Genomic DNA, 24859 nt, shown 5'->3' with positions numbered 1-24859 from the left:
ACTTATTGTTTGTCTTCTTAATTATTGGCATGGTTGAAACTAATATAGTATTTTATCATGCTACATTTGTTTTATTTTATTATTTGCATCAAGTTTTATTCATACTTTGTAACTTTGTTTTGAAAGGTGCAATATAAATAAAATTATACGTAATGCAGCTGGTTCTAGGTTCTAACATTAACACAAAATCTAGAGGAAATTTGTGAAATGAAAGTGGTCTCCTTAGCACCTGACAGATCTGCCATCAACGTATTCTTGTATTTAAAACTGTAGATGTGTGAACATCACACTGTGCTAAGACAAAAGAAATGTCACTTTAAAGTCACCAAATTATGAAGGTAGTTTTATTTCATCAGGGACAATTTCAAACAGCTATAGCATCACTTCGAATTTAACACGATTTGACTAATTTTTAACATTTCACAAAATAGGTTTTCCACCAGCTCCTCCATCTTCACCAGCAGGAACGAACACAGTCGTGAGGACTTTGAGCTCAAAGCACGCAAACTTTGATCCGGAGCTGAAAGCCTGTCACCCTGCGTGTACGACCCGCTGTTGTTCAGATATTTAATGAGTAGGCAAACCCACAACAGTAGTAAAAGTCCCCACTTTGGGGCTACAGGTATACAGTGTCCACAAACCTAACAGATTGGTTTATATAGCATTCATTATCATCTTACTGTCCATTTAAATGAACCAAATTAAGCTTGACACGTAACAAAAAATTAGCCTCGCCCTCCACCGACGTCGCTGAGAGTCCGGACTCAGGGCAAGTTGCGTTAATGAAGTCTCTTCAGTCGTTCAGCTTGAGCGGACCACTCTCCTGCACAAGTCAGTTTCAAAGCCCACAGGTTAACATGAATATTGATGCAGTGGATTGAGGAGTTTGGGAATATCGGCTTAAAGAGACGACTGCTTTGGCAAAGAGGTCAGACAGAGAAGTGTGCTAGTGGATGATTTGTGTTACTCGTTACGATGTTAAAAGACGTTGATGCTGTTTTCTTGCTTTGCACTGTGTGTGTATCTGTGTGGATTTGGCGGACCCTGTGAGCTCTCTCTCTCTCTCTCTCTCTTTGTGCGTGTGGCGGCTCAGGGTTGACTCTGGATGTGTCGACGCAGCTCCTGAGCCTTGTCCCTCAGGTCGGGCCTGCTGTCGGTCTGCAGCGTGGACAGGGAGCGCTGCAGCTGCTCCCGGCTCTTCACAGACACACAGTCCCACTGCTCACTCTCTGTTCACAAGAACATTTCATCAGACACTTCAGTAATCTCTGATCCAAACACGGTAATTAAACATGAACTAAAAGAAAAAAGATAAAAGCTTTGTATCTGAAATCACTTTAGTTTTGCATCCTAGGCTCCATCCACTCTACTAAGTTTTAGTTATTAAACACACGAGTGTTGCTGCGTACATGCCTGCCCTGCACACTACTCTGGAGATTTCAAGCGTCTTAAACAAATATGTTTAGAAACGCTGATTGCCCTGTTTTAGTTTGAAAACTCAGCACACTGTGTTGCAACCCCAAGCCACAATGCTACTGTGACCAAGAACAGAAAGACTGGAGACAGGAATCAATTTGAACTGTTCCACTTTGTTCCTGGCAGACGACATGTTACCTGAAACTGTACGAATATAATAAGCTTTACTCTTTTGATCTCAACAGTTCACCATCAGACAGTCGTTGCTATAAATTTACCTCCAGTTCTCTTTACGATCAGATCCACAACTGACAAGGCCTCGGTCCTCACAGACGAGTAACTTTTGTTTTCTGTATAGGAAAAGAAATACAAACATGGTGATGAAACACATAGCTATAAGGAGTACAATGCAATATGCTTTTAGATTGTGAGGCCAGTACCTAACGGGTACGTGAGACCTGCACTCGTCTCTGTGAGGATCTGGGACAGCGTGTTAAAGTCTTCACTGCCTTTCTCCAGCAGCAGTAACCTACAGAACAAAAACATTCACAGCTTATCTCTTCAAATAATCTTGAGTTTAAAAATGTGAGCAGGGATCTATCAGCTTTTACATGCTTAAATATTTAAAAGACCCTCAGGGTAAATTTAAGAAAATAAACTATAGGAGAATAGTTGATAAGGAATTGTTTGTTGGTTCTTACCCCTGGAAGTAGGACTTCATGGACTGGAGAACGGCCAGCTGCACTTTCCAAGTGCTTCGCTGGAGCTTATCACACATTAGACTGCAAACGTCCACCTGGAAACGAGCTACACACACACACACACAATTCACATTAGTTTAGGAGTTGTGTCGTAGATGTGCAAATATTTACATATTTTTTTAAGAATCCTAATCAAAGTTCTAATATTTGGTTATATTTGTGTTTTTGTTTTACATATGTTATGTAAAACAAAAACAATTTTAAGGTTGGACTGTATAATATTTTACTCCCAAATATCAACATTGGCTGAAATCATAGTTTGGATGAGTCTGACTGACTGAGTTAGAACAGTCCACATTTCAAATGATGTGTCAGCTAATGTACAGCTTTGAAAAGTGTAATTTATTGGTTTTAACATATTTTAATACTAAAGCTTACCCTGAGTCTGTGGGTTCCTGGGCCAAGTCTTTCCGAGAGTCTCGAAAGCACAAAGCAACACTTCAGTCTGCAGCTCTTTCTCCTTCACATCTCGGTCATCGTCCTCCATTGACCTCTTGGACGCTCCCCCACTCTCTGGGCAGCTCTGTTTGGTATGAAGAAGACAGACTGAGCACAATCTCAAAACCCAGTAACGTATTTAAACATGGCACCATTACAACAGCCAGGCATTATGAAACGAGAAGATGTGATGAACCTTCTTGATAAGAGGGAGCAGGATGTCGGCCATGTCACTGAATCGGTCCTCCTGGCTGCTGTGGAGCACGTCTCCCGCACAGCGCAAAGCGGCCATTTTGTAAACCAGACTCTCTTTGCGGCATTCCTTCATCACAATCTCTAGCATCTCAGGGACTGTGGGCTGACCTGGCCAAGGCTTCTTCAGCTCGCCGCTAAAACCCACAGGAAGAATAGAAACATTATGAAACACAGAAAAGGAATGTTACCCTTCACGTAAAACTGACAATTTCTGGAAAAACGTATATCTCACCTGCATTTGCTCGCAACTGATCCAATGGCTTTCAACAGCTCCTCCTGCAACAAAAAAAAAAAACATCTGCATTATCACAAATATCAGTTGATTTTTATGATTAGGTCTTGAATGAACAGTCCTTACCTTGCCTGCCCAGGTGCGCCCGGATAGTCCCTGCATTAAAGCGGTTAGCACCAAGCCAAGGTGTGGCGCCACCAATGAGCCAATCTGTTCCTTGGCGACGGTTGCCATGGCAGCAGCACCCTGAGCCTTCATCTTCCAGGACTGGGACTGCAGAGCTTTCTGTGTGATGGTGATCAGCTCCGTCATGTAGAGTCTGATGCCTCCGAAGCTTCCTGGATTCAAAGTACAATACGTCATAATTACATTCCTGTTATCCTCTTTAATCCTTTTTTTAACTTTGATCTTGTAATATCATCTATCTTGAATAGATTAACTCTTTAATAATGACCAGAAATTTGAATTTCAAGTTGCCTGTATGTATTATACTGAAGATTTCTCACCTGGGACGTTCTCCTGCCACACCTCGCCCCACAGCGTGGCGTCATGGCTCTCTCCTTTCTCCTCATCAGGACCTGGAGCCTGATGCATCCCTAAGAAAGCTAAAGGCAGGGCCACTCCTGCATGTGCCTTCAGCACATCCGGACTGTAGTGGCTGATGGCATGCACGATCAACACACACGATGACTTGTACACTGGCTCTGTGAGTAAAAGAGAGAGTTGATGAACCAGAAAGAAAACAGGAGAGCAAAGTTGTTCGGTTCTCTGCAGAAACTCGTTATCATCGTCCATTTTCTCTCACCTTCTTTCTCCAAGTACCAGGTGTTGAGTTTCAGTAGTAGTTTCTCCACACTGCTGTCTTTAGCTGTCTGATGGGGCAATCGGGTATAAAAACAATGCTTAGTGAGTTACTCTGAGAACAACATATGGTGTATATATTAAGATTGATTATCAAACTTACCCTGACTAAGTGTCCCAAAGCAAAAGCAAAGGCTTTCTGCACTACGGTGCTTCTGTCGTGGACACTATTCAGCAGGGCGCTCATCAGTTTACCTGGAAGCACCAAAGATTTGCCTGTTATTAGTTCCTTGACTCCAAAACTAAATAAACGAAATGAACAGATGAAACCTTGTGCTGTACCTGAATACGGGCTGAGGTCCTGAGGACACTGCACCGACAGTGAAACAATCACACTCGCACAGCCACCCTACGAAGAGGAGGAGAACATTAGCAGGTCGACTTGGCACATTATATCTTTACTAATATTAGAGAGAAAAGTCAAGTCAGATAGCACGTTAAAAAAACAACAGGAGTTGATCCAAAGTGCTTTACAAACATGGCAAAGGAAAAACAAGGATGGATGTAGAAGATTTTGACAGGAAGATGTGAAAAAGTTTCCTTTAAAGCATCAACATATGAATGAAAGATTATAGACGTGTGTTTTACCTTGGTGCCTAAGCCGACTGCACTCTTCAGCAGCTCACAGAGCCTCGGAACCAGTTCCCCCAGCACAGAAACATCCAGGTGCTGCAGACACTGTGCACAAAGACACACAAAGTACAGAATCGTCAGGCTTTAAAGCAGAAACATCAACAATCTAAGACAACTAAAACTGTGTTCAGGAACCCAAAAATTAAGAAATGTATCAATTGAGAGACAACCAGGATCATGACTTTTTCTATTTACCATGTTAATGGTCTCCATCATTGGGGACGACTTGGCAGCACTTAGTCTGGCAGCATCCATGGCGCTCTGGAGTGACAAAAAAAACACAATCCAAAACAAAGTTGAATCTAATCTGTAATAGAGTCCTTGGATGAAGATGCAGTTGTCTGAGGTTACCTTCTCCTGCTCGGTGGCTCGGAGGCTGAGGTAGTTGAGGACCTGAGGCTCCAGGGTGCTGAGGGCCTCCAGTAGGGCTGGGATGAGTCGGGAAGCGTGAGGCTTTAGTCTGGCACCGGCCGTCTTACTAATTTTCACCAGGGTCTGGATACTGAGAGGTTAGAGAGGGTAAGACTGTCAACGATGTGGCACCAAATCACAACCTGGTATTGTAGCAGCATTCAAACGTGATTTGTGATTTCAAGTTGTCTGGTGATTCTGATAAACTCCTCAAAACCACAGGGATAAATTAGCGACTCAACTTGATCAGCAAAAAGATTCTGCTTTTGTAACATAAGGATCACATGGTAAAAGGGGGGAGGGAGTCGTTACCTGAGTGAGCGGACCTCTGACACATTGCTAACGATGCCTTTTTCCAGCAGAGTAGGTAACAGCACTGCCACAGTTCTCTGGGCTGCAGCGCCTGTGGACTCACACATACGAGTACACACCTGGACACAACAGAAAGAGGGTTCAAGGGACAGGTACTTGGATATCCACATTTAAACAAAACCAACTAGAAACATAAACAAAAAGTCCAGACTGCACACATACTGACCTTACTGAGTGTTTTCAGTGTTATGTCTGCAGCCTTCCTAACAGATTCCTGAAATGACATGATATTGACAGAGTAAGAATCTCAAACTGGAACCAAGGATCACTGGTGCTCCCCATATTAAAGCAACATTTATCCAGATTTTTTTCGGCCCACCTTAATGTCATCGAGGACTCTAAACAGCACCTCCCACATTTCTGCAAGATGATCGATGAGGTCCTCAGCTTGGCGCCCACGAACTAGGTCATTCAGGGCCAGACAGCTGGTGGAAGAAAAATCAACTCATCAAATATATATATATATATATATTACAGGGTGCAAAATTACAAGCTCAATGACTACATGACATAATTCTAATGGTATTAACGCATTGAGAGTGTGATCTGCTACTGCACCTGGATTCACGTATTCTCCAGGTGTTACTGGTCAAGTTGGAAATGACATCCTGCAGGATCTCCTTAAGATACTTATCCACCTAAGACACACCCGAACATACATGCACATTTAGTACGTATCGATATCTATTAATGTGTGTAATTTGGATCAGATTGATTGAATTTATGGGGATTGTTTGGCCTTTGCTGAGGTATATGCTCTACTAAGATCTAGCTCTGTACAGTTATCAGCTCTCACCAGGGTCTTATCAGTGACCAAGGCATCCCAGATACTGGTCATGGCCTGACGAATGCTCAGGTTGGGGTCGAACTGGTAGCGGTAGAGACGAGGCACAAGCTGGGGCAGGAATGGAGCCAGCTGCTCCCCGGCCTTGGCAGCGATCATGTTAAAACCAAAAGCTGCTCCCTGAAAAGGGGGGGGGGAGAGAGGAGAGAAGAAGTCAGACGGGGGGAAGGAATACAGAGCACACATGTAATGGGATGAGAAAAGGGATGAACACGATACCTTGCGGGAGTTCCACATGGCGTGGTGATTGGCCAAGTTCATGAACTTGTAAACGAGATCTGGTTGGTTCAGGTCGCTGGCCAATGAGCAGAGCTCCTTGTATGTGGTCAGGTTGTGGCTGCGAGGACAATCAAAGCAGGAGATAACGGTTAATTTCCGCACAATGGTTGTGAACCAAAGAAATACATGTTAAGTTAATCAAAAACAAAAGTTGAGGTGATATATGACATACCCATCAGGTGTTTTCCCTATACCTTCTCCTTGGAAAACCTCTGTGTCTTCTGCGACAGCATGTTTGACTCTGTTTGCAAACATAAACAAGCATTTTAGATAATGTTCACACAATGATCTACACGTATCTCTTCTTCCACACAGACATGTTAAGACAGTGTCCTATGAGTCTCTGTCTCTCTCTTGTTACATTACTTCCACCTTTGCTCAGCCAACCACTCACCTTTTACCAGTCATGAGTGTTTCCACCAGCGTGGATACCAGTTCATGCTGGTCGTCCTCTCCTCCCATCTCATATACCAATCCAAGTCCTTTAGACGCTACATCCTGGCTCAGCTCTAGAGAAAAGAAGAAAAAGAGAGGGATGGATGGATGAGGAATTTATAGGGGCAGAGAGCCAGGGGCGATGTAGCACTGGCTGGTTTAAGTTGAACTGCAGATCAGACAGTGCTGTTGTCTTACCATCTGGATCTGAGAGAACAGAGATGAATGCCACCTGAATCTCCTTCAGATGAGACTGTGGAAGTAGAGGAGGAGATTTATAATGACAACAAAAATTATTTGACATATACACTGTTAAATTCTTCAGTCAGGTCGTGTAGGAATTCTTTTTAAATCATTCATCTCAAAAAGCAAATCATGTTAACACCCAAAAGTGGTCACATCATTGCAAAATGTTATAGTATGAGACTAAATGTTGCCCTGAAGCAGCAACAAACTTCCAAAGAGAAGGAGAAGGAATATGTCTACATTAAGCGCTCTAGAATTTAACATGTTTTGTGCTAGGCTTAGCTTTTTTCTGTGGATATCGTAAGATAACTGTTTATACTCCGTCGTACAGAGCGGAGTCTGCACTGGAAGCGGAGTCTGCACTGGAAGCGGCCTCACAGTGGAGGTCTCTCTTGGAGAATCATTATCTTACAGTTGGTCCATGACACATTTAACCCACTTGATGTAGACCTGCTGTCAGTGGAGAAACATTTGCCAAAGTTTGATAACAAAGTTTAAACTTCAAAAAAGCTCATAGCTGCTATAAATAAAAGGTAATTTAGTTAATTCACCTCTTTTGAGCAGATGTTTTTACACACGCGACCAAGCAGATGAAATCCAAACCATTTAATGGTGGAGGTGTTAAAATATAGGGACATAAACAAATATGGTTGAATATATTTTTGAATCCCTGACATAATTAAATGAAAACAGCAAGATGTGGGGTGAAAAGGCCTTTTGCATCTCACATGACAAAACCAAGAGTTTCCAAATTTGAAAGACTAGATATCTCTCCAGAAAAGATATCAGATTTTACTGCTCACAGAAACAGATACTGTTTGGTTGAAAATTCACCCACCGTGATTTCCTTGTGTTGGCTGAGTTTCTTGACCAGGGAGAGCAGCCAGATGCAGGCTGCCTGTCGGACATGGGGGTTCTGGCTGGGGATGTACTTGGCCAGGATGGAGTTGAGTACCCAAGGAACCATATCATTGGTTTTAATGTCTATGGGAGGAAAGAGAAACATTTAAATCATGTTGGATTTAACGTACTATTTGTGGTTTTTTGAAGGATTATCAGATGCAAAAATAAATCACATATCCAATATCTGATTACTAACAATACAGAGCTAGACAGAAAAAAACTGAATTGACTCAATCAGATCAGTCTAAACCTAGAACTTTCAAACAATGTCTGGAATGGGAAAAGCTGTAATACATCCATTATGTCGACTCAGGAGTCCTTAGTCTAACCTTGTTGTAACACCGGTACAGCGTTCATTACTTATTATGTTTCACATTTGCAGCAGATTTTCAGCAAGTGAAACCAGATACCAACAAACAGTGTCAATCTTCTATGGAATAGGTTTGTTTACATGTCACTGTCAGAAATTCCCAACATCTCCGACTTGGAATTAGAACTCAATTCTTACATACATTTTTTTTTTACATATTTTCAACTCTACAGTTTAAAATGAGGGTATTGCAACAATTAGATGTACTGACTGTGGGGAGGGCTGTACTGGTCATCAGTGCAGGTCCATTGGTCTCTGGCAGCTCCCGAGCTGGTGCCGATTGCAGCACTGGTAATGGCCTCTCCAACTGTGAACTGTAGCTCCACCTGTTTGGCCTATAGTGGAAAAAAGATATGCTTTCAAATACATTTTTCGTTTTTACATTGTGTTTTAAAAGCCCTGTGCTGCTAATGTGTCAGCTACTGTCCGACAGTACGGTTTCTTTACCTCCACAGAGTCCATTAGTCCCTGCAGCAGCTTCTTCTGATGAGGGAAGTCTCCATCTCCCACTGGTAGGTAACCTAAGGTCTGGATCGATCGCTCCTTCATCTGTTCATGCATATGTGAACAAGGCAGACAAAAATGATGTGAGATACCAAACCATTTAGCAAAACATCAGTAGAACAAATATGAATACAATACAGACACATTTCGCACAGTCTGCTGATGGTCAAAATATCACAAGAGCCCCCTCATTTGGTGGTGTCGTTACCTTTGTGCTCTCCTTGCCAGAGGGGATACGAGCCAGAAGGTTTTCCACAGTGGAGAGTTTGGTGAAGCCCTCACCCTCTGCAGGGATCAGCAGGGAGCCATTCCGGCCAATTTCTCCAATGGCTGTACAGGCCGCGACTGTCAGTAAAGAACTACTGCTGTCCAGGTAGGAACCTGAAGGGACACACAAACAATGGAGTACATGAACACTCACAGACAGAAATAATTGATCTTACTTTAATTTTAGTAAAAAGTATTCTTTGTTTGTTAAAGGATGGAGATATTAAGAACAACATTTTACTTTACTCCAACAGCTATAAATAAACTGTAAATTGCAGGAAACTACTGCACAATGATTACACACCAACTGTCTTCGTAGCCATGGAAACAAGCGCATCGTCTTCCTGGGAGGAGAAGTTCATTTTCAGCTCCATGCTGTCTGTAGAGTCACCAGAGGAGATGGCTTTCTTCTTGCTCATGTACCTTCCAACCATGTAGCCGAGAGCCAAGATAGCACCGTGCTGAGTCTCAGGACTCTGTTGTTCAACAAAACCAATAAGCATTGATACATGGTGCAATAGACAGATTTAAAATAGACCAACCATCTGGTGTTTCAAGAAGCCAATGTTGCATACGTGCTTGTCTTTGGTGATTTTGAGCAGGTTCTGCACAGCTGTCTGCAGCTCGTTGCCGATCATGGTGGAAACTACCACAGCGTAAAGCTGAGCTGCGAGCTCCCTCATGTCCTCCTTATTTGTGTTCATCATACCCTGGAGAAGAAAACATATGTTGCTGCAACAATAAGATTCATGGTTCTACAATATCGCTGAGGGATTGGACTAACTTTTATACAGTGGTGATGTACGCCTCACTAAATCCATTCCACATCGAAACAAACATACTCACTTTAATCCAGTCAATTTTATCAACAAATCTGGGAGCCAGCTTCTCTGGGCAGACTGACACCACCTCCAGTAGACAGTACATAACTGGGATTCCTGTTGGGAGATTAATGATGAGGTGGATTTATTATATATCCTTTTATAAACACCTTAACATTCCCATAAATGGACACTCTGATAAATTAACAACACTTGTAAACACAGCCAAGTCCCATCATGAATACATTGTATTTACAGTCTCAGTGGAAAAAAAACCATTTAATACATTCAAGTCACAATGTGTAAGACTTCACTTTCTCTTTTCAGCGGTTACATTTCTACCAGACAGATGTGACCTGGTAGGCCGTCAACATTTCCAAATAAGGATATTTTATAGGTTTTAATCTCACACTTTTGCAATAAAAATATTTCACGGTTTTAAGAAGCTCATAGTGTCTGTTGAGCAATGTCCTCAAGAAGTCCGGGCTTATTTCTCTTACCTCCAACAGCAGAAAGTAGCTGCTGCAGCAATTCAATGTAGACATGGACGGGATTTGCCTCAGACCCCTTCGACACTGACTGCTGAGGCTCAGAGGACAGCAGTGAGTGGATGTAGCGACCGATGGCCGGGGCATCATCCTGCATGTCTGTCACGCGTGTGGACATGGGCCTGGCCCCGGCACTGTGGGCTAAACACATCCTCAGGTAGAGGACAATCTGGGGAGAAAAAACGTCAGGTGCCTGCTGCAGAAAAATCTACTTTTCACTGAAACACCCTGAATTTTATGAATGTCCCATCATATTTACCTCCCCAAATGCAGAGGGGTTGAAAGGAATTGTGGTGGTTCCAACAATGTACTTAGCTGGGGTCTTGATCCTCTGAGCTGCCTGAAAGTGACATATTCAAAAAGATAGAAGACGGATTTTTTACTGTTAGCAAAATTGTCCACTTTGTAATCTAAACGGCAGAGAAAAATATAGATAAATGCTCACCTTCTCCTGGACGTGGGCCACCATGTCAGGAAATGAGGGCATGGGCTTATGTCCCTCCTTCTCTGAGCTCTTGGTAGGAAAAGACCTCAGCACCTTCTGGGCCTCTCCAGCCACCTCCTCCCTCCTAAACACAGAAAATAGCTAATTTTATCCTCTGATTAATCTGGGAAGTAGACCATTCACACCCACTAGGGCTTCAGCTATCGGTGAGTTTGGTAATCCAATTATTCAATCGATTAACTGGAAATACTTTTGCGTGTATAGTGTATAGTGTATTCCTTTTGCAATTTGTTCACCATTATGTAGAAGATTTCAGAATTTTAAAACTTACAGGTCTCCAGCGGCCAGCAGCAGCAGATACCTCGATTGCACATGATCAGGAGCAAACACTGTGCTGGCAAACTTCATGGCCACTTGGCGAACTTGCACCTCCGGCTGCACAGATAGAATAATGAATAATCAATATTTGATTTTTGCCTCATGTCTGGTTGGTAAACTGATCAACATTGATGTTTGGGAGTTTTATTTTTCTCCGCCCACCTTGTTGATGTATGCAGCAACCAGGGCCTCCATCAGATTCAGCAGTGCCCCCTGTAGGTTAGCATAAGCTCCAACCATCATGGACAAAGCTTCCTGAATGGCGAGACGGACATCGGCCTCCTCCTACAGAAGATAACACAGAATATGGAAATATCAGTACCACATCAGAACAGAGGCTGAGGAAAAGATTATATAAATATCTTTGAGCACTGATTTTCCTATGATGAATTTGCTGTATGGAGTTTTCAATGCGTCAGATTCTTCACAGATAGTTCACTGACCTTGCACATGGACTCAAAGAACTGCTGTACAAGTGCAATATCCTTTGTGAACAGCTGTGGCATGCGGCTAGAAGAGAGGAGACCAAAAGTACGATATGTTATGTTTCTAAAATCCCACACAAAACTGGTCATGGAAAAAGAAAATAATAAATAGATTATACCTTGCCAGCTTTCCAACAGCAGAGTAGGCTACACATAGAAGCTTAGGATCCTGCAAGGAACAATGTTGTTCAGTGGGAATAAATCTAACTAAATTGTACAAACATGCAGATTAAATGCAAGTTGTTATTTGTTGTCTTACCTCCTTGTATTCGTTGATGAGCTTAGTAAGACCATTAAGCAGCATTAGCCCCAAAGGTTTATTAGTGTCAGGGCACCTGGAAAATTGAGGAAAAACACGTTTACTTTGTCATTGTACTAAATGTATCTTGAATGTATCGAGACAAAGGAAAGGTCAACTTTTCTTACACTGTGCAAATGTGATGGACAAACTGCAGGGTGAGAGACAGCAGCTTGTTGTTGGTGTTAGCTCCAAACAGACCGTCATACACAACCTATGGAGGAGAAGGAACCAATGAGAATGATCGTACATACACAGACTTTATGTGACGCATCTGCAAATTCAGAAAACACAAACGTAGCCACAACCACGGATAAACATCGTACCTGGATATTAGCTGGAAAGCATTCTGCCGCTAAGCGTGACCGCAGAAGATGTGGCAGGATCTTCAATTTGACTCTTGTGCTCACTGGCTCATGCTTCAACTCCTGCTTAAGATTGCCACCCTAGTGCACAAAGGATTCAGGACACACACCAGTGTTATTTACACGTTTTTATGAAGGTTAAGTTTTAAAAAATTAAACACTCTTGACATTACAAACCTTTGTTTTAAGAGGGACATCCCCTAGATACACCTTGTACATCTTGTTGATAATTAGAGGATTGTTCCAATCGATGATACTGGAAAAAAACAAAACAAGTGCATAAGATGGCTGCCATATAAGTATATAAAGTATCTACAAATTAACTGTTTTGTTATGTGAACTCATCTACCTCTGTTTGCTCTTCAGCTCCAGATCAGCTGCAGTGGCAACACCGTGTCGCGTGTCGCTGGACGCCACCACCAGGAGAACCACTGTCTCCACCTCAGGGACTTGCTTTGCTTCGATAAATTTCACTATCCCCAGCTTACACTGTTAAAGCAAATGCACATTGAGGCAGTCAGTAGCTGACAAGGAAGAAAAACACAACACACTGTGCATCACGCTCAACACAAACTCAAATGTAGCCATTCAAATATAGGGGATCGGACTCAAAACTCTGAGTCAAGGTTCATCCAGCAATCACACACAAATACTCTTCCAAAACTGGCAGAAACTGTTGTTGTACCTGCTCTAGTTGCTCAGCGCTCCACTGGGCCTCCCCAATCACCCTCTTGGCAGCATAGACACTCATCCCAGGGGGAGGCTGGGGGAGACCCTGGCCACTCACAGCCACTGTCCCATCGGCAGCACCTCCCTGCGCGGAGGTGGGTGCTGGGCGAGTTGGGGATTCATTCAGCACAAACCTAGAGAGAACAAATAACCACAATGCATCAGAGGAAACATCTGTGCACTTTCACTGGAATTTAAAACCAGACCATTCTGAGCCCCTTGATCCAACATGACCAAACCACACACACAGGAACTCACCCATAGGGCATCAGTAAAACATCCAACATAAACTCCAGCAGCAGCTGCATCGTCTTTGGCCGCTCAGATAAGTTAAATGGAGCTGCAATCTTGGAGGCGTCTGCAGGATACTTCATGTGGTAAAGAGTCGGGATCAGCAGGTGCATCAGGCTAAGAACGAGAGCATAAAAAGGCATAAATACATGGAATAAACAATACAATAGGATCAAATGAGTGACTGAGGCAGAATCTGGGACTAACTTTATACATCAAGCAAACAAAAACTCAGTTGTATCTGGAAAAACACACTTCCTTGTGCATCCTATTCTATGTAAGTGTGTTTCCCCTCACCTGTCCTGTTGTATCTGTGGCTTGCCTTCCATAGCAGTGAGGAGGGTGGGGGCCAGCTCGCACTGTTTGCCCACCTCCAGGCGTGGGTAGCCCATTTTGATGTATATGATGGTGAAATTCTACAAAACCCATTAATCAAACAATCACCAGCCAAGTTAAACAAAGAGTCAAAACAATCTAGTATCAACGACATGGCCACATTAAACACCAATTCATTTTTTATTGTGTGATATTACATTGTAAGAAACCAAGAAACAGACGTAGCTCAGCGGTTATCATATTTAACTTGTTCTTAGTTCCAAGTAGGATACATCATAAGTGTTATAATGAATCTTGAACTATATTCTCCACAGGCATGTCACATTTCATACAATTTTTTTATCATGGGTAAGAGTTGACTTCAGTATCAATGGATGTTACACACCCTCCTCCTCAAGACCTTCACTGTAAGACAAGACTCGTACCGTAACAAAGGAGGCGGCTGCAGGGTCTTGGTACTGAACCAGCAGAGTTTCTACTGGTAGCTGAATTTTAGGTCGGCTCTTTATCCTCTTGTTCAGGTGAACCAACAACTCCATAACCTGGGGGACAAGGTAAATAAAGGTGTTTAGTGGTTTAGTGACACGAAACAGGTGTGTGAATAAACACTCACTGGCAAAGAGAGAGATTCAAGGGTCAGGGAGTAAGTTGTATGTGTTTATGGGTAAAAGTCAAGTAATCACAATCCCCATTTCAAATGGAGTGGATGGAATGTGAATACAGATCGTATAATTCTGCCACTGACACTTTGGTATGAATGGGCTTCATGGTGCATGCAGCCTGACCACAGTACCTAAAATGTCTGTTTAATAACCATTCAGTGCAATGCAGTTTTGTCAGAGAGACACTTATGTGTTAGGCGACGGGTCTGATGGCAAACAACTGTATTTATACACATTTCCATGAGCTTTAGCGCCCGAGCACAGACTCCAGAGTCCCTGTGATCTCTTTAGGGCACAGAGAGAGGGAACACCCTTCTTACTTTCTTCCGCACGCCCTCCTGGACGCTGGAGAGCTTGAGGAGCACCGGGGGTAGGAACTTGGAGATAATGTCTTGGAGCTGGTCGTCCGTCTCTGCATGGCCCAGGCGGAGGAACACACGTTCCAGTTGATCTGAAAGAGTGGACACATTTAACATTTAGATTAACTCGTACGTTTCATTTTCTGAGGAGCTTCAGTCCCAATCCAACAGAAATACACGGAACATGGCCACAGTTTGAAAGAATAAATCTGGCACAAGTCATTTGACATTAGCTTTCCATTCAAATTTTGCAGAATTACCCACTGTGTGTGTTTGAGTGTGTGTGTGTGTAACCCCATGCAAAACCAGTTTGTACGACCTTCAGCTGCACGCAGAGGAAACTGATCTGAGAACAGAGAACTATAAACAGACAGCAGCTCATGCGTGTCCATGCAGTTTGACTGGTGAGCTCTCCTCCTGTCAGCTGCTGTGTTAGTGGAACCATCACCCAGCCCTGCCCTCCTTCTCCTGGCATGGCTCAGCACCCAGCTAGCTGCTTCATCCCCTGACAGACTATCCCACCCATAGCCTCGCTTCTAGACCCCACAACCGGCTCGTCACTAACAATGACATCCCGAGCAGCTAATCCTGATCAGCCGCATCATCCACACACGTGAATCTACACGTTAAGAGTCTGATCGGAGTGGAAACACACACACAGCCTGCGTGTTAGTTTCATTTTGACCATGACTGGGCAAAGGGCCTCCTGGCGTTAGCCTACTAGCTAGCAACATAGCTGAGCAGCTAGCTGCCGTTCCTGCCCCTGTTTTTAACTGAACCAAGCTATATCGTGAATTCAAAAAATATCCTAAACGTGAGCAGAAAGCCTCCTCTTTCTTCTGTGAATCAGTAACAGCCCCTAGCGCGACATTAAAGCACATATTGTTCGCCAATAACGCAGAGAGAAACTTACTGAGCTCATCCTGGGCAGCCATGTTTGGAGAAAGCCGTCAGCGACACCCACAGTTTAGAGAGTGTAACTGCACTCAGCTGGGCCACTCCTCAGTTTCATCATCCTCACATCATGACACAGAAGTAGATCATCTGACATCAGACATATAGACTGTGTGTTACAGTTTCTGATCATACATGTTCTACTGTACAAACACTACATGCTAATGCACAATATGACCCCTAAACCTAAATCCCTAAATACTACAATACTGTGTTTTCCTGTTGTTATACATTATATTTACAAACATTGTACACATATTATTTATAATGATGCATATGCAAGTGTATATTTATTGTTATTTATTGTTTTATGTTAATCACAATAGAATAACAAATGTAAGAAAGCCACTAAATGTTAAATTCTTCTGTTATTCTAAAACCTGTGGTAGCCTTCAGTTGTCGTAAAAACTCAAAAGGTGTTTAGTTTGGGCAGTTTGGGATCCTATAAAAAACATGTCGGCCTCCGTAGAGCGGACCCACTCCGGATGTAATTATAAATATAAAGGGTCCATTCAGGGTAAAGAAAACTTGTAAGATTTAGATAATCACAAACTAGTGGAAACATCACCAACGTTTCTAATCAACAAAAAACAAAACCTTCACTAACAGCTGCAGATAAATGTTTGTTCTTATATTTTACTGTAGCACGTTTACATCTAAGAACTGCATTGTAATACCAACACTATGCCATTGCACATGCATGTGGCTCTTAAAGGTCCAGTGAAAGGGATTGAGGTGAAAGGGATCTTCTTCTTTGTTTGGTTTATTGGTGCGTGGCAACCAACATCAAGGTGCATGAACGTCATCTACTGTTTCTTCTTCTTCAACTTGCCACCAGCAAACACAGCAGCTGCCATTTACATGCCTATAAGTTACATTTAATGCAATTGTGTGTTCAAAAAGAAAGATTTAGTGGTCATAGCTAGATTAAGGCTTGGACATTGTGGGCTGAGGAGTGAGCTGCATGGCTCTGATGGGAAAACACCCAGATGGCAAATGTGAAGACTCAGAAACAGTAAAACATGTCCTCATCCAATGCAAGAATAATATTTACCCAAAAGGAGAAACCCCTGGAGAAGACCAGGGGGAAAACAGATGGACTATCTGCAATATAAACACCTACTGATCAAAAAGAGCACTGATAAACAGTAGAGGGCAGCAATACGCCACTGCAGCGTCTAGTCAGCCAAACCCGATAAGAAGCAGATGAAGAAGCCGCTCACTGGAGGTGGATGTGGAGCGAATGTCCGTCGACTATCCAACCTCAAACTGACTTCACCGCGGTGATTAACAACAACAACAGCAGCACAGTCTCTGTAAATCAAGGTAAATGCTGTTTCTCTTCACGGCTGCAGCTCGGGATTCACCGGTGAAGGCTGGGCTCGGTTCTGCAGCTTAGCTGGATCCCAGCTGAGCAGAAACCGGTGACTATTTGGTGCAGATATTAGCCGAGCTACAAGCAGCTAACCCTCGGTGTAACCAGTAGATAACTTGGCACTCTAATGCAAGTGGGCATCTGGCTCTGTGTTGCTCGTTATTGCCATTTAGTGTAAACTGGTAACCAGCAACATGTGCGTGCCAGTAAGGCAGCAGACTGGTTCCTGTGGGCCACACAGAGGCACACAGCCACGGGCCCGTCTGCAGCCACCTTGCGAGGGACATTTAAACCCCGTCGACTCCCTCAGTGAGAAGTTGGCTAATGCTGCAAGCTAGGCTAGCTTCCCAGTTAGCCACGCTTTCCCCATTCCCCTCTGGTGTCTCCCAACGCTGTTGAACCACAGTCCCTCGAACACGAATCACACCAGGAGTGCCCAGTGTGGTTCACATGTAAACACAAGCTAGTTAGCCAGCCTAGCTTCCTGTGCAGCCATTGCCTGGCATCATAACAAAACGTAGGCTAGTGGGCTAGTTAGCTGGCAGACAACAAAGCTCAGCCCGGATACAGACACTCATGAACTATTTAAAGGGAAGCGATCACACCACCGAGCTGTATTATCCCCCAGCTGTAGCAGGTGTTTGTATTATTATCATTAAATATAAAAAATAGGCCCATTGAAGGAGATCAACGTGTTGAAATAGGGGTTTTGATACACACTGCCATTAACAAAGAGTGTAAACACAGTGGGTCTCAACACTGAGGCTGATTGTGTGTATTTATTATCTCGTAAAAACTTGTTTGAGCTTGCGATGTGTGTGTTGCGTAATCGGGCCGAGCGTCACCGTGGTGGTGTTTTTAAGGGAAGTGAGAGAGACTTGGTTTGAAAAATCACAACATCGGCTGCACTCCGGGCAACGTGATCCTTTGTTTGGATGCGCGGAGTTGGGAGTGGGATGGGATGGGACCCAAATCTGAGAGGACTGGTTGGCATCAGCGAAGCATCAAATCCACAAGCGAGTCTCTACCTCCATCTAGTGGTGAACTCGGCACAGACACACATTGCATCTGCCATTTACACGCCTCTCGATTACATGTGATGGCACAGAAGCTGTAAGAGGTAGTGTAATTCTTTTGAAGTTGTTAGAGAGAGAGATAGAGAACATAAACAAATTCCAAATAAAAATGAACATTGGTAAAAAATAACATTATTTACATGTTTTTATATAAAATAAATTTGACCTAATATCTGCCATGGATACAGGTGACGGTCAAATTTAACAGACAATAATTGGCCACCACCAAATAGGTGACTCTAGTTTGCAAAACACAATCAACACAAAATAAAAGTAGATAATAATGTAGTATAAATTAACACACACTAGATTAATTTATCACCATCAAATTTAAGGTCGCATGAAGAATTATAATAAAAAAGAAGTACATTTTTAACAACCTGATACAATTATTTTTGTGCCTGATTCACAATATCTAATCAATACTTTATAAAATGATCATATTTAGCTTTAAAGCAAATAAATGGATTCTCTGGTTACTACCTTTGCCAAGGAGGTTATGTTTTTGTCTGTATTTGTTTGTCTATCAGACCACTGAACTGATTAACACATAACGTGGTGCAAGGATGCAGGAAAGATTTAACAATTTTTTTTAAGGATCAAGGATTCCTTCATCACGTTCGTTAGCATTGTGAGTGTTTTAAATTAAGATTTCAATGGATTTCTTAATGGAAAAAAAATCAGCCAAATTTAAGGGACTGATATTCACGAGTGTGTAACATTTGCAGCAGATCCAAAGAAAAATCTGGATCTACTGAATTTAGATGTGTTTTCATAAGGGGACTGTTGGACCTTTTAGTGGAGTTATAAACTCTACTGTGTGCCTTCTATTTAAAAAATGTTGAAGATTTTACAATGTCTGTCATTCATGGCCATCATCTGTCTTTCCACAATAAACTGTATTTCTTCTAATCAAATATTGATTTGTTCAGGTCTATCTGGTGAGGCGGCAGGATGGCGGGGGCAGAGGTCTTCACCCCTGCAAACCCCACCTGCAAAATAATGACCTTCAGGCCCACCATGGAGGAGTTCCGGGACTTCAATCAATACCTGGTTTACATGGAGTCTCAGGGTGCACACCGCGCAGGCCTGGCTAAAGTAGGCAACATCTTCAGTCTCAACTGTAATACAGTTTCAATCGCAGTGAAAATATTGATGTTGATGTTTAAAATTTAAGAACCATGTAATCGACTTTATGTCCACAAAGCTGTTGTGCCAAAACCTCCTCTTGCAGGGCTTCAGTTTGATGACGGGTGTAAAGTGTCATTATGCATCGTTATCTGAATGCAGCTTTATTCAGCCAGAAGAAAGGCAGACATGAAGAGAAGCACTGAGAGACACATTCTGGCATATAATGTGATAACTATATAATAAACTAGATTCCCTACTGGACATTGTGGGTTAACTATTGTGGAGTTGATTCCTAAGGATGACGTGCTGATTTGGATGAGGTATTTGTACAGGATGACTCTGCTCCTGCTTATTTTCAACATGAAACCGTAACTTCTCTCTGTTTCCTCAGGTGATCCCTCCCAAAGGATGGAAGCCCCGTCGTACATATGACGACATCGATGATCTGATGATAGATGCTCCTATCCAGCAGATGGTCGCTGGCCAGTCGGGGCTCTTCACCCAGTACAACATCCAGAAGAAGCCTCTCAGTGTGCAGGAGTTTAGGCGGTTGGCTAACAGTGACATGTGAGTAATATGAAGGACATTTAAACTGCATTTTGTACTGTATTTTAGCGGGAGGGAAACCTCACATGAGAGCATTAAAATATATTAAAAAGTTAAAGTCGTGCTTCCGATGTAGTTCAAGGGGTAACCTACACTATTTGTGGTATATTCCAAAATCTGTCATACAATTTTGAATTCTAGATGAGAGGAGAACCTAAAGTGTATTATTTGCTAAGAAGGTTTTCAGTGTACAAGAATACACATGCCCTACATCTACAGTACCAAATGTAAATCGTTTCTCCTCCACAGGTACTGTACACCTCGCTACCTGAATTATGAAGATCTTGAGAGGAAATATTGGAAGAATCTCACTTTTGTCTCGCCCATATATGGAGCTGATGTCAGCGGGAGCCTCTACGATGAGGTAAACGACTTTCTTTCTTCTGTTGTTGCCCTATTTATACACATGTTGGTTTATCTGTCACTTGTGATCAGCGTCTTTAGTTTCACTTTCACAGATGTCTTTACAGATTAAGTTTTCTGTATTGGTTCTGCCTTTAAGAAAAGTAATACTTTAAATCACTGTAGTGGACTGTAAATATACTTAATAAATACTTATTTTGCTAGTTTGGCTTCAGGTTGGATTCCTGCAAAGAATGTAGAGCAACAAATAGAGTACAGTACATCAACCTCGATTCCTATGTGTACCAAAGAATGCATCAGAATACACTAAATTATGGATAGAATGGGGAAGAAGTGTGCTACCATGTGAGCAAGGTGGCGCCCTGCATACAGAGGATTGAGTCCTCCCGCAGGGGCCACAGGTCTGGTGCTTTGCTGCATCTCTTCCCCATTCTATCACCCCATTTCACACTTGAACTTTATTGTCAATAACACGTGAAAGTTCGAAATATCTCTAAAAAAACAATACATTAAATAATCATAAAGATTTGACTCGTCGGGACTTTCAAGTCGGTTCTGATAGATGATACAGGTTCAGAGTGCACACTGTACTCAGTGTACTGCTATAACAAAATGAATGGTGTCATTTAGATATTCTGATCGGCCTTAAGGACACTACCTCCATTTTCTCTAGGTGTTAAGTCTTTAATTTTATAGTGTATTTGTTGTATTAAAGCTTGAGTCAGTGCCTGTGTTGTGGCTGGAATGTTGGATAACCTTTCATCATCCTCAGCTTAAACGAAATACTATATTCAGCAGCAGGACTTTAGAGGCTTGGTACATGGGGCATTTGTCACTTTAATAGAAGCAAAGTGACCACATTGTGTGGTGTTGCTCTCTGTCAGTGTGGATGCTATTAAGTAGAACTACTGTTTTTTTTCCTGCTTCACATTTCTCCTGCATACAGAGCTGCTTGTCAGGTTTTCAGTATTTTTAAAGGAGAGCAACAGGGCTAATATGACCGCTGACCAACCTGAAGAGCAACGAGTCACATTTTGTATAAAGGATACCGATTGAAATAAAAAGGGCCATACTTACCCATCTCTCTAATGCCTGATTTCCCAGGATGTCGAAGAGTGGAACGTCGGCCACCTGAACTCCGTCTTGGACGTGATCGAGGAGGACTCTGGCGTTTCCATCCAGGGGGTTAACACTCCATACCTGTACTTCGGCATGTGGAAGACGACATTCTCCTGGCACACTGAGGATATGGACCTGTACAGCATCAACTACCTCCACTTTGGCGAGCCCAAGTCCTGGTAAGTATGGGACAGGGATTAAGCCGCATTGAGTTAGCACATGAAGAAGCAACACAATCCAATCCAGCGCAACAGCAGTACTTATTAGCCTGAATTATCTTATCTTGAATCAAAACAAAATCACGGAACTTACAGCAGAATTCAAGAGTGCAATTATAAATGTAGCCTCAGACATACAGATCTGTTGGGCCTCACTCATAGGATAACATGCTCTTACCTCTTTGTGTAGTATTTTTTCCCTTCAACGTGTCCAACCATCTTTATTTCTAACGCGCCTGTACTCTTTGTACTGTCCTTCATATATGCATATCCACATTTGTGCCAGGGCTGCCATTGTAAGTACTGTTAGATGTAGATTTTCATGATTAAAGACGATTTTAATTAAACACAAAGTCATAGGTTTCATTTGATTAACCTTGCATATCACTCGCACATGGCCCTTCTCGTGTGCACACTTGAGAAGGCCACAAGCAGTGGTTTTGCTTTGGAGAGTTTAAATATTGGTGAGAATAAAATAAGGTACAACATAAATAGCACAGGGGACTTGATTGCTTGTCTAGGGACAGAATGTGTTTGGAGCTGTGTTATTCTCCCAAGCGTGTAAAACATATGGTGTGATTTCTTGGGAGCCATCATTCCTGTCTGCACAGTGGAGCAAGGCGAAATTGAATGGGGCTTTTTGTGAGAACAGAAATGTCCGAGTTATGTAGTCTGAGTATTTTTCTGAAACTTTTCCTGCCAGCTTTTGAGTGAGCCCACGTTATAAAACAGCTGGAGAATGTCCGGAGAATTCAGAGTGGCCGTATGAATGAGGTTTCGAACAAGGGATGGAGGTGAAACTGAAAGAATACCAATATCTCAGGATAAAGAAGAGGAGCCATACATGTAGAACAAGCTGACTAAAGATGTCAACTTGGATAGATAACAACATTTTAGAGCTTTCATGATAAGGGCCAATCTGCAATAAGCCAGTGTGATTTCTGCAGTGGAACTTACACGTCATGTCCTGCCTCCTGCTACTCTACTCAGCCACTACCACTCATCTGTATGTTCCACACATTTTCCTGTTGTGAACGAGTCTGACTCAAATAGTCTCCCCCTGTATTCTTTATGTATGAAAGGCAAACTCCTGTTTGGTCTGAAAATGACAAAACCTTTTCAAAGTTTTTCTGAAATTTCATAGAAAATGCCTTATTCACCAGAATATATGCTGCAGGCCAGGCCAGGGCATTGCATAGGTCTGGTTGGTGTTCGTTGAAGAGCTTATGTTGTTTAATAGGAGAGGAGCTGGTTCATTGGGAGGTTCATGATATGATGATAACGTGGAACAAGAGGTGAAGAATGCAGGTTGATCAAAATAGTTTCCTGTCTATTTCTTTGTCAGCTTGGTTTGGGCCATTTCTTCCTCTCTCTTGCCCTGGAGGGAGTTTTGAGCAGTGAGCCCTGCATCCCCACAGGGATCAGTGTCACAGCCAGACAGTGACACACACACATACACACACACTCAGAGCAGCCTAGTGTGCCAAGTACCCCCACACATGCTCACCTTTATCATCTCGCGCGCACACCTACACACCGATGTACACTCTTTCATCTTCCTGGTATTTTGACATTTCGTCCCTGGAGGGGAGCAGCTTAAAAATGCACCTCTCTCCCATCCCCACAATCCCCCTCTCCTCTCAAACTTCCCATGTCACCTCTACCTGCGGTTGCCTCCTCCTCTCACCCTGTCTCTCGCTGCTCTGTTAAGCTGACAGTTGAAATGATGATAGAAATGCCACAGACCTGAGGGCGGATGGTGCTAGTCAAATAGAATGCCTAGTCGAACCTTGGGGGAATCCGGTCACGCTCTCTGGGTTTCTCGCTGGAAACTTTGGGAGTAGTTTAAATTCAGATTGCATCAGTGGAGAAATTGTGAGTCTCATACCTCAAGAGCAGTTGCTGTGCACTGGCTATTTTATCCTCATCAGAGGGTAAAGTAGACTATTACTTACAAAACTTCAGGATATTTAAGGAATGTTAATACATAATATAGAGGCACAGATATGGGAATTAAAAAAAATTCAGCATTTGATTAGAAAATCGAAAAGCAAGCAGATGAAGCAGGATATTTGAATGTTTGCATGAGTTTTAAGAAACAATCTGTCTCTACATTGTAATGTGTTTGTCAGTCTTCTTGCAATTATTCATTCATCCACCACTTGATGGCAGTATTGAAATTGTAAAGCTTCTTCTTGGAATCTTGTCTGCTCCTTGTGCTACGCTGTAGACATAATGGACAATAAATGTCCATTATGAATGGAATTTCACCTACACAATGGAAAACAAATAATCCTGTGTGGTCTCTCTGTTTCCTCTAACAGGTATGCCATCCCCCCGGAGCACGGAAAGAGACTGGAGCGTCTGGCTACAGGTAAAAGGATCATTTATATTCTGTTTCAGTCCTCCACATAAATGGAGATTAGGGGGAGGCATTACATAATTATTAAATAAGCATTGCAGCATACAGTAGCAGGCCTGCATCGAGCAACAAGGTACAGCCCATAAATTAAATCAGCAGTGAGAGGGCACGGGAGGTAACGGCGAAGCTGAGGATGCAGCATACTAATGAGGTGCGACTGCAAACATGCAAAAAACGATGCTAGAGGTGTAAACTCTACAAATACTTATGGAAAATCCATACTGAATAAATTAGATTAAATTAAAAAAAAAGGATTTTAATGCAGATTACTACACTGGAGAAGTATTACAATAGATCTGCCTGGTTGTTACAGACAAACATCCAGTTAACAAAAACCTTTCTCTAGATTATTTATCAGCTAAAATACTATCATTTTACTGGTAACATTAAGTTTAAAATTGGCAGAATTTCTCTCAGTATCATTGTTAATTGAATGGTAAGGGTTTTTTTGTCTTGTCAAGCAAAACCAGCAATCTAAATACATAATTTTTAATGGTGTCTTTTTGCATTTCTCTGTCAGGTTTCTTTCCTAACAGCTTCAAGGGATGTGAGGCATTTCTTCGTCACAAGATGACTCTAATCTCCCCTTCCATACTGAAGAAGTATGGCATTCCCTTTGATAAGGTACTGCTCCTCTTCTTACCGTTTACA

At 42.5% G+C, this 24859-nt stretch overlaps 2 protein-coding genes across 4 annotated transcripts in view; one reads left to right on the top strand and one right to left on the bottom strand.

Annotated features, from left to right (window-relative positions):
- Positions 1 to 330: 330 nt before the first annotated feature.
- Positions 331 to 15886, bottom strand: ecpas (Ecm29 proteasome adaptor and scaffold). Of its 2 annotated transcripts, XM_061086249.1 has the most exons (49): positions 15858 to 15886; positions 14906 to 15036; positions 14349 to 14465; positions 13885 to 14003; positions 13555 to 13704; positions 13253 to 13430; positions 12917 to 13056; positions 12745 to 12823; positions 12529 to 12648; positions 12331 to 12416; positions 12164 to 12239; positions 12024 to 12073; positions 11863 to 11929; positions 11582 to 11704; positions 11373 to 11476; positions 11042 to 11165; positions 10856 to 10936; positions 10549 to 10765; positions 10074 to 10165; positions 9803 to 9937; positions 9532 to 9703; positions 9169 to 9341; positions 8904 to 9005; positions 8668 to 8791; positions 8022 to 8167; positions 7136 to 7190; positions 6897 to 7011; positions 6675 to 6743; positions 6443 to 6560; positions 6176 to 6343; positions 5938 to 6017; positions 5699 to 5804; positions 5546 to 5593; positions 5320 to 5438; positions 4948 to 5098; positions 4792 to 4857; positions 4552 to 4641; positions 4246 to 4312; positions 4067 to 4158; positions 3908 to 3974; positions 3609 to 3806; positions 3229 to 3440; positions 3103 to 3146; positions 2812 to 3004; positions 2556 to 2700; positions 2118 to 2223; positions 1857 to 1945; positions 1695 to 1766; positions 331 to 1229 (listed from the first exon to the last, which is right to left on the bottom strand). In XM_061086249.1, the coding sequence occupies exons 1-49, from the start codon at positions 15877 to 15879 to the stop codon at positions 1090 to 1092; spliced, it is 5538 nt and encodes a 1845-aa protein (XP_060942232.1). In that variant the 5' UTR covers positions 15880 to 15886; the 3' UTR covers positions 331 to 1089. The 2 variants fall into 2 exon arrangements, with proteins under 2 accessions (XP_060942232.1, XP_060942225.1); XM_061086242.1 differs by having other exon boundaries at positions 4792 to 5098.
- Positions 15887 to 17131: 1245 nt separating this feature from the next.
- kdm4c (lysine (K)-specific demethylase 4C) overlaps positions 17132 to 24859 on the top strand; it is a 31299-nt gene continuing 23571 nt past the window's right edge. For both annotated transcript variants that reach the window (XM_061091879.1, XM_061091871.1), the window contains exons 1-7: positions 17132 to 17224; positions 19282 to 19447; positions 19872 to 20047; positions 20336 to 20450; positions 21554 to 21747; positions 24111 to 24160; positions 24729 to 24832. In XM_061091879.1, coding sequence (XP_060947862.1) covers positions 19304 to 19447; positions 19872 to 20047; positions 20336 to 20450; positions 21554 to 21747; positions 24111 to 24160; positions 24729 to 24832 — 783 coding nt within the window. In that variant the 5' untranslated portion in view covers positions 17132 to 17224; positions 19282 to 19303. The remainder of the gene's footprint in view (positions 17225 to 19281; positions 19448 to 19871; positions 20048 to 20335; positions 20451 to 21553; positions 21748 to 24110; positions 24161 to 24728; positions 24833 to 24859) is intronic.

Source organism: Limanda limanda, chromosome 2 (assembly GCF_963576545.1).
Source record: "Limanda limanda chromosome 2, fLimLim1.1, whole genome shotgun sequence".
NCBI classification, from domain to species: Eukaryota; Metazoa; Chordata; class Actinopteri; order Pleuronectiformes; family Pleuronectidae; genus Limanda; species Limanda limanda.
The sequence above is the reverse complement of the archived record's forward strand: the minus strand, read 5'-3'. Positions and strand labels throughout refer to the sequence as shown.